Source organism: Antechinus flavipes, chromosome 1 (genome assembly GCF_016432865.1).
Source record: "Antechinus flavipes isolate AdamAnt ecotype Samford, QLD, Australia chromosome 1, AdamAnt_v2, whole genome shotgun sequence".
Classification (NCBI taxonomy): Eukaryota; Metazoa; Chordata; class Mammalia; order Dasyuromorphia; family Dasyuridae; genus Antechinus; species Antechinus flavipes.
The window spans coordinates 185,156,508-185,169,452 of NC_067398.1; the positions used below are offsets into that span (position 1 = coordinate 185,156,508).

Consider the following 12,945-nt stretch of genomic DNA (forward strand, 5'->3'; position numbering starts at 1 on the left):
TACATATCTCAGCATATATAATACCTATGCTCACATTAATTAGGTTACAGATTCACTAAAGTTTTAAAACATTAAAAGTTTACAAAGTTGTTTACATTAATTGATTCCCACAACAACCTTGTGACATAGAGTACTGATGCTGGATTTGAACTCTGATCTGACAAAATGAAAGTTTTATACAAAAGAAAGCTGAAGTTTAGAAAGAAAGATTAATTTGCCCAGGATCACACAGTTAATAAATATTGGATCCAGGATTCAAACCCATGCTTCTTTCAGGCTCTAAATCCAATCTATCCACAATTTTTGAAATCAATATTTAGAATGTACAATAGATTTAAGAATAAATCTGCAGCATAAAATAAAAGTAATGATAATAATGCTGGGGACTAAGTTGCAAAGATCTGACTCAAGCCCCACCTCTGATATTATTTTTAATTGTATGGTCTTGGGCAAGTGGCTTAACCTCTCTGAGACTCAGTTTCCTCATCTGTAAAAACAAGTCCAATGGTTGTGAGGATTAAATGAAATAATGAATGTAAAATGCTTTTTAAACTTTAAGACCATATAAATATCCATTATTGTTGTTTTCTCAGTCTCCTTTTTTCAAAGATGAAAAACAGTCTTGGGATAAATATCTATTTTACTATTATTCTTCTATATTTAGTGTTCTATAGATTATTAGACAAGTAGATAAAATACTTTTCTGTAGTTAGATATGTTTTAGAATATAAACTTACCCTCTGTGAGCATTCATTGTGAGCAACCTCTAGTTTCCTTATTGTAATGATATTCCAATAAAACTATATTGCCTAAACTGACCTCCTGATTGACAATTTGGAAACAATTTAGTCCAATATATGAACAAGGCTTTTTGTTGTTCATCCTTCATTCTTGAAGAGGACCATGATATTGGGGAGGTGATGTCATGCCATGCAAGTGAATTGGATTCAAGTTTGGGGGGGCTGGGCAAGGTCACCTGTCTCTCTTTCCCCTCCAGAGCCATCTGGGTTCAGTGGCCAGATATAGATTAAAATGACTGTAGATAACCCTGGATGAAATGGGAGACCATGGCCTTTTTAAGTTGAGGTCTTCAACAGGTCTCAGTCTGATTGAGGTGGTACCCATAGCTTGGGCTTTACTTTCTTTCTTTCTTAAGGATCAATCATTTACATAAAGAAATGATGGTTTACTGAGAGTTATAACTTTTCCAGTGGACTTGTGTTGGAGAGAGACGTTCAGAGAGAGGACTATGAGGACTGAATGTGGATCACAACATTGTATTTGCACTTTTTTTTTTGGCTTAGAGTCAGGAAGACCAGAGTTCAAATCCAGCTTCAGACACTCAGTAGTTGTGTGATCCTAGGCAAGTCACTTAATCCTGTTTGCCTCAGTTTCTTCATCTGTAAAATGAGTTGGAGAATGAAATACAAATCACTCTAGTACCTTTGCCAATATAGGGTTAGAGAGAGTTAGACATGACTAAAGCAACTGAACAACAACATACTAAACAAGAATCAAAATCATAACTGATAAAGTGTTTTTGCTATGGCATGAAAAATATATATTAATAAAGAATTTAACTCAAAATTTGCAGGTTCTGGAAGAACAAATAAGGGTTCGGGACAATGCAATCACTGAAAGTCATTTTGCTTCCCAGACTTTTACCCAGACTCAACTCCATGGAATGGGAGATCTCCGTGGAAGAGTAGCAAGGTAAGTGAAAAGAAGATTCTTTCAGAATTCCTATGTTAATAATTAGAAGTCACTATCTCTTTTTTTCCTCAAAACTTTTCTATAAACAAGTTTCATATTGTGGTAACCAAATTAGTACAAGTAAGCTAAAAAGGTTTGGTGGAAAGAAAAATCTCCCAGTGAAAGCCAACATGATACAGCAGGAAGAACTCTGGATTTGAAGACATAAGATCTGGTTTTGAATACTGCTTACAAAACATGTGACTTTGAGCAAATAGTACTCAGTTTCCTCATCAATAAAATGAGGTTAGATTATTTGGCATCTGAAGTTGCTTCCAGCTCAAAATCTAAAATCCTATTTTTTAACTTATTTTTCTTGGGTTTGGGGGATTTGGATTTGTTTTTTGGGTTTTTTTTTGTTGTCATAAGATCAACATGGAAATATGCTTTGCATGACTTCAAAATGAGAAAAAGAGAGAGAGAGAAAGAATGAGAGAGAGAGAGAGAGAGAGAGAGAGAGAGAGAGAGAGAGAGAGAGGAGAGAGATCTTATAAGTCTTTGCTTATAAAATATATATTTATCATTCCTTGCCTTATCTCCATCCCCAATAAATTGCCATACAAACAAAATAAGAGAATTTTTGTCAAGTCTTATCTGGACTCAAATCTGCTTTCAAATGTTTACTAACTGAATGATCATTTAACCTCTGTCTGCCTCGGTTTTCTTAACTGTAAAATGAGTATAATAACAGAATCTAAAATTCTATTTTTTTACTTCCCAGCTTTTCTGTAAGGATCAAATAATATAATATTTCTAAAGTACTTCGTACAGTGCCTGGAACATAAAGTACTTCATAAATGCTTGTTTCTTTAAAAAAAAAAAAAAAGAAAGAAAGAAAGAAAGAAAGAGAAAGAAAAGAAAAGAAAATCCAAGGATATAGTTAGAGAAAGATTTGAAAATCCAACAAAGTAATACAAAGTATTTTGTAGTTTAACTCCACTCCAAAGTTTTCATAGCTACCCTCCATATCACCAAAATCCAGGAAGCATATTTTCAGGCAAACATATACATATTCATACCACCATTTAAAAATTTTAAATGCCACTAACATAACATTTGGGTGTTTTTTTTTTCTTTCATTACACTCTTCCTCATATGATTCCCCGCCCTCCAACCTCAGCAAATTTTTCAAAAATGATGAAGACTTCAACACATATACATGTGCACAGTCTGGCCAAAGAAATTTCCATAAGTCCAAAAAAAGCATGCCTCTTTATGCATTTCAAATTCATCACCTCTCTTGTCAGGAAATGAATGCTATTTTTCCTTTTCATTCTTTTGTATTTTTAGTTTATCACTGCATTGATGAGAATTTAAAAATCTTCCCAAGTTGTTTTTCTCCATGATGTTATCATTCCGAAATGGTTTTCCTAAGTCTGCTCTATTTTTTCTGTGGAAGTCTTCCCAATTCATCTGAAGTTGTCCATTTTGTTATTTCTTATGGACCAATAATATTCTTTTATTTTCATGTACTATAATTTGTTTAGTCATTCCCTAATAGGATACTCCCTTAGTTTTCTAGTTTGAGCTGCTGTAGATATGTTTGTATCTATAGGTCCTCTTTTTTAAAATTTCTTTTGGTTTGAGCTGCTGTAGATATGTTTGTATCTATAGGTCCTCTTTTTTAAAATTTCTTTTGATTTCTTTTTCTTTTTTTAATTTCTTGCACACACACACACACACACACACACACCCCAACTTAGTAACTTGTTAGATAGAGTTCCACACACAAGACTTGTAAAATATGTAGGAATATGGCACAATGGAAAGTGAGCTAGATTTGGAGCCAAGAGAATTCAGACTCCATATGATCTTCCATAAGGCACTCTCTGGGCCTCAATTTTCTTGTCTGCGAAATGATGACCATAGGCTCTATGGTCCCTTCCAGTACTATGATCCTGTACAATATTTCCAATTCAACATTTCATTATATCCACAAATTAAAATCTGACTTTAAAAGGACCCATAGAGTCATCTACTCTAACTTCTCACACAATACAGGAAGAATTTCCACTATATTCCAGCCAGTTCCAGTTACTCAGTCACTAATTATAGATTTCAAATATAAAGAATTCTCTAATTAGGAGTCTATTCCTTTATTAAACATTAATTTACTTAGTTAAGCAGAGGATTCTGGAGTCAAGGCTGGAAGATACTTCTACAGGGTATATGCCCTCCATCCTACTCAGTCTGTCTCTGTGACCTCCAACAGCTCAGCCTGTTCAGCAACTAAACCTTCACATTCAAGGGGCTACTGAGATTTTTAGTTCCAGTGCTCTATGACTTGTGAGTCTTCCTCCAATGAGATAGAACCAACTGGGTAATTATAAGAACAATAATGGTAATAGCTGAGATTTGTTGTTGTTTGTTCACTGTTGAAGAGGACCATCAGGATGGTGATGTTTTGACTTGCAAGTGAATTGGATTTAACTGAGGCAGAGCTGTGCAAAGTCAACAGCCTCACTCTCCTCCAGGGTTATCTGGGTCATCTGGCAAGACATAGTCAAGAAGACTGGATATGATCTCACAGCTAATACTTTGCTAGAACATTAAAGTTTATAAAGTATTATAGATAGTCATTTGTAGTGTTAGTATAGGTGGAGATTGGTCCAGACAAATATCCCATTAGAGAGATACTATCCCACTCTGGGGACAACTCAGGTAGCAGAAATCCCAACAACAATGAAGCAAAAAAACCACCCCCTCTCTCCTGAAGAAATAACAATATTTTCTTTCTTTGTATTTTCCATCAGATGCTATTATTTCTCAGGACACATTCATTCTTTTTCAGGTAGTTCTGAGCTCTTAAGAGAGGAAAAAGATCAACTCCTATAATTTGTAGTCATAGAAAGTTTCTGAGGCACTGAGAAATTCAGTGATTTGCCTTAGGCACACAGCTAGTAGGTGTCAAAAGCTAGCTATAAACCCAGCTTTCCTCACCCAAGAAAATCTTTTATTCATTAACCTATAATATATGTATGTATGTGTACACATATATGCAGTTGTATATATGTATGTGTGTTGTGTGCATATACAAACATGTAGACATGCATATATAAACTTTGACAAAATAATGACAATATAATTTACTCCTGCATGATTTTTCTATTTCTTTTTTCATTTGTGTATCTTTCAGATTTTATTGTCATATATACATAATCACACTTAAAATGTATGTTGCTCTGATTCTGCTGTGTTGATTCCCCACATCTTAGAATAAATATGTTTTCCATATTTCTTTGTATTCGTCATATTTGTCTTTTCTATGGAAGTATTCCAGTCCATTAGTATGCTGCAATTTATTCAGCCATTCTCATATTATTGTGGATACAGCCTGTATTTCTTTGGCTATTAGAAATAAGGCAGTAATAAACATTTTGTACAAACAGATTTTTTCCCTTTTAATAACATTCCCAGGTGATAGTCCTACTAACACTAGGTGACCTTAATGTATACTACCAAATTATGTTCTAAATAAGATTTTTGGCAATTAATGCACATTACACATATGTTACAACATACCTTCAAAGTATAATAGAATATATGTCTCATATACTCAATGTTTCATCATATTTCTCTTTCTATAACTTTTTTTAGGTTTGTTAGTAATATACAAAAATACTGAGAAAGAACAGCTTTGAAAACTATTTATTGGATGTATTATATAGTTAAAAAGAAAACCAAGGTAGACATCTTAAAAATGTATAATTTCATGTTCATTCTTTTCTTTTTTTTGTTCTACCGTGTAGATGCAAATTCTCCTTTCATTTGGTATTCATCAAATTCAGAATAAAAAATATTGCTATCTTATTAAAGGAATCAGTCAAGTGATCAATCCACAAACATTATTAATAGCCTCTGCAACACTGAAATTTTATTTCATTTTTAACTATCTTTGTAATTTATTAAATAATAAGTAATGTCTCCAAGTTTTTTAAATTTGCATTTCTCTGATTCTTAGGGATTTGTAAACAAAATAAAGTGATTGCTAAGAATGTTTGTTTCTCCTTCCCAGAGCTATCTCTTCATATCTTTGAATCATTTATCCTCTGAGGCCTGGGGAAGAATCGTGGTCTTATAAATTCCATGTTGGTTTTCTTGAGATTTCAGGTGTCAGATTTTTATCAGCTATGTTAACTTCCAAGATTTTTTTTCCAACCTGTTTCTTGTCTTTATATTTCTATGGAAACATTGCATTTTGTTAAATAAAAGCCTTTTGCTTTTTAGAATCTATTTTGTTCTTAATAATTTATTTTGCTTTATACATACACTTTCTTGTCACAATGCCCACAACATTTTTTCAATTCCCACTCTAATGATGTTTTTAAAGTATTTTTTTTTATTGACCAAATTGGTACTTGTTGTGGTATTATGGTATGAGATGTAATGGAAGTCTAAACACATTTTTTGCATCTAATTTTCTCCAAAAAAAATTTAAATTACTCTTTTCTTCAGTGTTTTGTAATCTTGGGTTTACCAAACAATAATCTATTATACATTGGAAGTTCTAATGTTGAATTTTCTCTTCTATTCCAATGAACTATTTTTCTTTTTAATTCTGTACCAGATAATTTTGATAATTAACATTTTGGAAGATAATTTAAGATCTAGCCATACAAGTATCCTTTCATCAGTATTTTTCATAGTTTTTCTTAATATAATTTTGTCTATTTTCCATGTGTTATAATATAGTTTATTTAAAATAGCAAGTTGATATTTTCATTGCTACACAATTGAATCTATAAATTTATTTAGGTTTTGTTGACCCTTTTCCTATAATGATATTACCTGCTCACATGATTGTGTTAAGCCATAAAATTTTAAAATTATTTTTATCAAAACTGTTTTGTAATCTGCTTTTATAGGCCCCACAAAGCCCACAGTAGGCTAATGCTTCTATAGTCAATATATTTTGTCATTATTTCAATTATATTTCTCCTTGTATCAGTTTTTCCTGGTGATACACAAAATACTTAGAAAGCAGGATATCTTTCAAAGTTACATGTTGATCTGATTATAAACTTAAAAAAAAAGACATCAGAAATTTGAAGTTTCATGTAATGTATTTTTATTGTTCTACTATATATATATATATATATATATACACATATATATATTTGAAAACCCTCATTTTCTTTGGTAATCAAAATAAAAACAAAAATTCTGAAAATTTATGCCATGCTATCTTACTAAAAGGCATCAACAAAGTGAACAAGCAACAAGCATTATTTAAGTATCTACTATGCACTAGGCACTATAAATACAAATGCAATTATGACAATTATTATTTTTCTTTAATTTTCTAAAGTTATTGTATTCCAGTGCTTATTCCCTTTATTTTTCCTAGTTATTAATATAATAAGCATTTCAAAAACTATGTGTATATATATGTAGGGGTGGGGAGGTGGGGAGGTATCTCCAACCTTTTTCTATGACATAATACTAGCTCAGTTTAAAAGAATTTTGTTAAAGAAAAATATTTTTATTCCTATTCATTTTAATTTTTTAGCATTGAAGAATACAGTACTTTATCAAAGACTTTCTGTGAATATATTAGTATTATAAGTGTTTTCATGAGTTGTTCAGGTCCTTATCATCTCTCATCTGTAGCTTCCTATTGTTTTCATTGCCTGAGGTTTCTCTCTACTCCAATCTATCATCCACAGAACTACCAGATTGATTTTCCTACAGCATAGGGCAGACACTTCATTTTCTAACAGCAAATTCCAGTTTCTGTTTTTTAGCTCTAGGATCCAACATAAATTTCTCTATTTGCCATTGAAAGTCCAACGCAAACTCAACCCAACCTATATATCCAATTTTATTATACTTTATTCCCTTTCATACAACATATAGTTCTAAATGGTCCTCTTACTCTTTATCATACAGGCTATTTCCACCGATGTTTGGAATGTATTCTTTCCTCTCCACCTCTTACTAATGAACAAACATCAAAGCTTTAATAGTTTAAAAATATACCAAAACTTTGGGAATGCTTTATATTTTCCCCCTGATTTCACACTTTCCATTAACAAACCAATTCAATAAGCATCTATTGGGAGCAAGGTCGTATCCAAAACATAAAGGTAGAAATAATAAGACTTGGCAACTTACAAACTGTAGGACTGGAAGTTTTATAATTTAATAAGAGTGAGTTGTAACATCAAAATTATTTTAATTCATATCTTTCTTAGTGTTCTAAATATTTTTTTCATATGGTTGTTGATGATTTACAATCATTTTGAAAACAATTTGTTTATATCTTATATCCACTTATCTATTGAGGGAATGGCTCTTGATTTTCTATATTTATTTCAGTTCTCTATATATCTTAGTTAATATACTTTGGGATATTTGTTGCAAAAAAAAATCCCCACTTGATAATTTTTCCTATTTTAGTAACATTGATTCTTTTGCTATAAGAGCTTTTTGAGTTGGAGGTATGAAGATAAGATAGATGCCTTTTTCAAACTATTCCTTTGCATGGATATCACAATCAATCACTCCTGTAGGAGCTGGTTCCTTTCATCTCTAGCCTCCTTTTCCTTCCTCTTCTTCCTCTGCTAATGAATAAAGTTAGCACCTCTATTTTCTCTACTGGGAAAATAGGGTATAACTTTCTTGCTAGCCAATTTCTCTTCCCAGTCACCAACTCTCCTAAAGCAGAAATAGGCCCATTCTCTCTGGTTCCCAACAATTTCTAAAGACCAAAAGTATCTTACCCTCCTGTGTATACATCTATTCTGAATCAACAATAGTTGCTGACCAAGGTGTTTATTCGGCAAAGTGTCTAAGAAAACACAATATTTGTACTATTATAAACTTATGGGTTCACCTCTATTTTTTCTGTAATTGTTCTCATAATCAATAGCTAAGCTTATTCCCCTGTGATCAAAGTCCTGGCCTTCTTACAAAGTCTCTATTATCTGAAGCGATATGTTTTGATCTGCCTTGTATACTGTGTTGGTGGAGCTGAATCAAAACTCAAATACCAGAAAACTTTCTTCTATCTTCCATCTACCTCCACCAATCTTACTCTTAAATTGCCTAATGTTTCTGGAAGAGAAAACAGAATTGTGCTGACTGGGCCTACAACAAATTTATGCTATCTAACCTCAACTGTTCGTTCAGTACTGCTCAGCAATCTTTTTATTCACTTCTTTTTAACCTTCTATAACAGTGCCTAGGAAAGATGTTCCAAATCCTTTCTTCTCTTCTCAAGCCCTACCTTTAGCAGGTACTTAACCTCACTTTCAGCCAATGGCGTACCTTCTTTGTACCTAATGGACAAGAGACCAAAGCTCTCTCATTTGATCTATTGCTGCTTTTCAACATTTTCTTCCTTCTAGTTTCATAGAAAGAGATAATGTCTTCTGTTTTCTCAAGTTCCCCCCTCCACCAGATTTCATTGCCTCTGATCAGCTCCATTCTTTGATCAATCTTCACTGTTTTCCATATTCCAGCTGGGTCTCCCCCCCAAACAAACAAACAAAAAACCTTCACACACATTTACTAGTGCCTAGCATTTAATTCATAGCTTGTTGCTATAAAGCCACATTTCCACTGAATCTCTCCAACTAAACTAGATTAAAGCATGATACCATAGTAAAACAAAGACCACACACAGATTTCAAGATAACTAGCAGGTAATTAAAAGCATTTCCATCACTCATTTTCCAAAATTAAAATTTTTTTTATACCTTCAGATAGTAGAACAATGGAGAGCAACAAATTTTTAACCAGGTGATCTTGTGCAAGATATTTTCTCTGGTTTTCAATTTTTTATCTATTAAATAAAAAATCTAAATTAGGCAAGCTTCTTTCCAAACAGAGGGTATGCTGATAAATATTTAACAACAAGTTGGGATCAGTATAGGGGAGACTGAAAAGATTACACTCATCACACTTTTGAGTTTAAATTACATTGCTTGTCCATCAATTTAAGTCTAAACAATCGATAAAACAATATATCAAGTCCTGATTGACAGTGTTTGCTGACTTTTGAGTTCTAGATGTTCATACTAAAATTTTAACATTTGGCTTTTCCAAACTGGTTTGAGCTTTCTCCAGCAAGCAACTTAAAAACAACTCTTTTTTCCCCTCTCGATATCTGACAAATAGTTGAAAGATTGTGAGATCTGGCAGTCTGGAAAAATTTCCCCAGAGAATGAAAGAAGATTTGCAGAGATTCAGCTTTTACCCACAAAAGTCAGACTTCAGGGTGACCAAGAGGCCAGTATCAATGGGGATCAAGCAACTTCAAGAAGAATACATCCAACATTGCAAGAGACTCAGAGCTAGATGCTGTGTAGGAAAGAAAGCACATATTGAGAGCTGGGTAAAAAGGAACCTGCATATTGGTACCCTAAGGATCAGGAAGGCAGGGCTACCTGCACATATTCCTCTTTCCTAATGGATGCAGGAACTGCATAGACAGATATACAATTACTATATATATTTATAAGCTATTATTATAATCCAGTGATTTTTTACTTAAGTAGAGATATTGCTTTCCCTGGGTCTAGGTCTCCTTGGGACCTAATAAAAGTGCTACTTAAACATGGAAAAGTGACAAATATCAAAGGTTGGTTAAGTAATTTATTTCCCAGAAAATAGACCAGAGTAAGAGAGCTGTCATGTGAATTAGATTTGTTCTGCTTGACCTTTAAAGCAAAATTAGAAACAGTGGGAGGTACAGGGATTCCATAAACACAAAAACTCCCTCATAGGCTAATCTCTTCCTACCTTTCCAGTTTTCTTATACTTAATTCCCATCCACACATTCTGCAATCCCACGACACTGCCTTACTTTCTGTTCCTCCAATACAACACTGTATGGCCTATCTCCAAGCCTTTGTACAGGCTGTTTTCCATGCCTGGAATGTTCTCTCTCCTCCTTGCTAGCTTTCTTGGCCTCCCCTAAAACTCAAATCCCTGTTCCTTTAAGAGATCTTTCCCATTTCCCTCATCACCATTCTAGTGCCTTATATGTAATATTCTCTTATATTTACACTATATATATAGTATATAAAATTATTTGCATGCTGTCTCCCTATTAGAATGTGAGTTCTTTAAGGATGGGGTCCTTATTTTTTGTCTTTTTTTTCTATCCCCAGCATTTACTATAGTGTCTGGCAAGTAATAAATGTTTAATAAATGCTTGTTGAGGTACTAAGGGCAACTAAGTGGTACAGTGGGAGGAAAAGAGAGCACTAGGCTTGGAATCAAGAAGGCTCATCTTCCTGAGTTCAGATTTGGTTTCAGATACTTCCTGGCTATGTAACCCTGGGCAAGTCACTTAATCCTATTTGCCTCAGTTTCCTCGTCTATAAAATGAGCTGAAGAAGAAAATGGCAAACCACTGCACTATCTTTGCCAAAGAAAACCCCAAATGGGATATAGAGTCAGATACATCTCAACAGCAAGTATTGGCTGACTTACAAAAGCTTACAAAAAATATACTAAAAAGATAAGGTTTCTGGAGAGAGTACTACTTACTAGGTAGAAGGGATTCTTGGTTGGTTAAAGGTTGGATTAGCTGGAATCTGTAGTTCTTTTTATTCTGAGATTCAAAGATTCTATGAAAAGTATAAATAGGATTTGCCCATATAGTCATTCATCAATAGTTCTTCAGTTCTTTGGAAAAGCTGTGACCTCATCTGATGGGAGCACTCCCTCCAACAGTGCAATTCAACAATGATATAATTTGTTACTATGCAGATTGACAGCAATTATCTGTTTATAATTAAAACCTATGATTCAATTCAATTCAGTGGCAGTGCATGGACATATCCAAAATCTGCTTCCTCTCTAAACTACAGGGACACATGCAAACCTGTTATTTTCCTTTTTAGTATCACTTCATGTTTAAAACAAAATGATAAAGTTCAAAAGTGTCAAGAAATGAATCAAAACATATCATTTCAAATCTTTAAAAATCTTTCCTTCTTCTAGTCTTTTCCATTCTTTCCTAGCCTAGCATTTCAAAAAATGTTGGTTCCCCTTGGGTCAGGGAGGATATTAATTCACTTTTTCTTAAAAGTTCTCCCTTCTTTAACCAAAACTTTCAAATAACTTGACAAAGTTACTCTCTGTGTTAGAATCAAATTAGTTGTCTTTTGGCTAAACTTTACCCTCCCTCATTTCTGTTGTTCCTACATTTTTGTAAGCCTAGTAAGTGATGACTTGACAAGACATTATTAGGAAACTTAATTCATATCTTTTTACCCTCTGAACTCATTTCCAATGAATATTTTGGCATCGGTGAAATTAAGTTGATTATTTTTATTTAATTCACTGGGGAAAAAAGTTTTTATTTTGTTAAACAGGCTCAATATCTAGTAGCAGAGATAAAATGTGACAGAATGCTGCCCATAAAATGGCATAAAATGAAACATCACTTCCTATCACTGATAAGAAGGGTCTAAATGATTTTAGACCTACTTCGTAACTTTCCATAGGTCTGTTTTTCCAGAAGGAAAAGGTAAGCATGTAAATGCACATCATTATTATTGGAGTGTCATCTATAGACACTCCAATTATATATTAAATTTTATATATATATATATATATATATATATATATATATATATATATATATAAAACCTTATCATAAGAATGGTAACTAGTTTCTCTATTTTTATCCCCCCCAAATTTTTTTCTTCTCTCAAACTTCCCTATTACTGTTGAGAGCATTATTGTTCTTCTAGCCCCTCTGGTTTACTAGGGGCTATTGTTGACTTTTCAGTTTCTCTCATTCTCAACATTTAAGACATTAATAGGCTTTCCATTTCATCTTTGCAATATCCCTTGGCTATGTACTTTTCCCTCCTCTGATATTGCCCCCACCCTCATTCAGGCCCTAATCACCTCACATCTGTACTATTGCAATAAAAATAATGGTTGGGTCTCCTGCCACAAGTCTATCCCCTTCTAGGCCAATTCATCCTCCATTCAGCTACCAAAATGAATTTCACAAAGCACAGATCTGACCATGTAATCCTCATACTCAGTTAAATCTCAGCGATTCCTTATCACCTCCAGGATCAAATAAAATTTTCTGGCATTTAAACTCTTCATCACCTGTCCCCTCCCACCTTTCCAGTCACCTTACACCTTACATCCTCATCTCCACATATTCTTTAATCCAGTGGTGCTGCCTTCCTGTCTATTTCACAAAAAGAGACTCCATCT

At 33.4% G+C, this 12,945-nt stretch overlaps 1 protein-coding gene across 4 annotated transcripts in view; it reads left to right on the top strand.

The window, feature by feature from the left end:
• FAM81B (family with sequence similarity 81 member B) overlaps nt 1-12,945 on the top strand; it is an 80,339-nt gene that overhangs the window by 24,286 nt on the left and 43,108 nt on the right. For all 4 annotated transcript variants that reach the window (XM_051993825.1, XM_051993835.1, XM_051993842.1 and 1 more), the window contains one exon: nt 1,595-1,713. In XM_051993825.1, the coding sequence (XP_051849785.1) occupies nt 1,595-1,713 (119 nt within the window). The remainder of the gene's footprint in view (nt 1-1,594; nt 1,714-12,945) is intronic.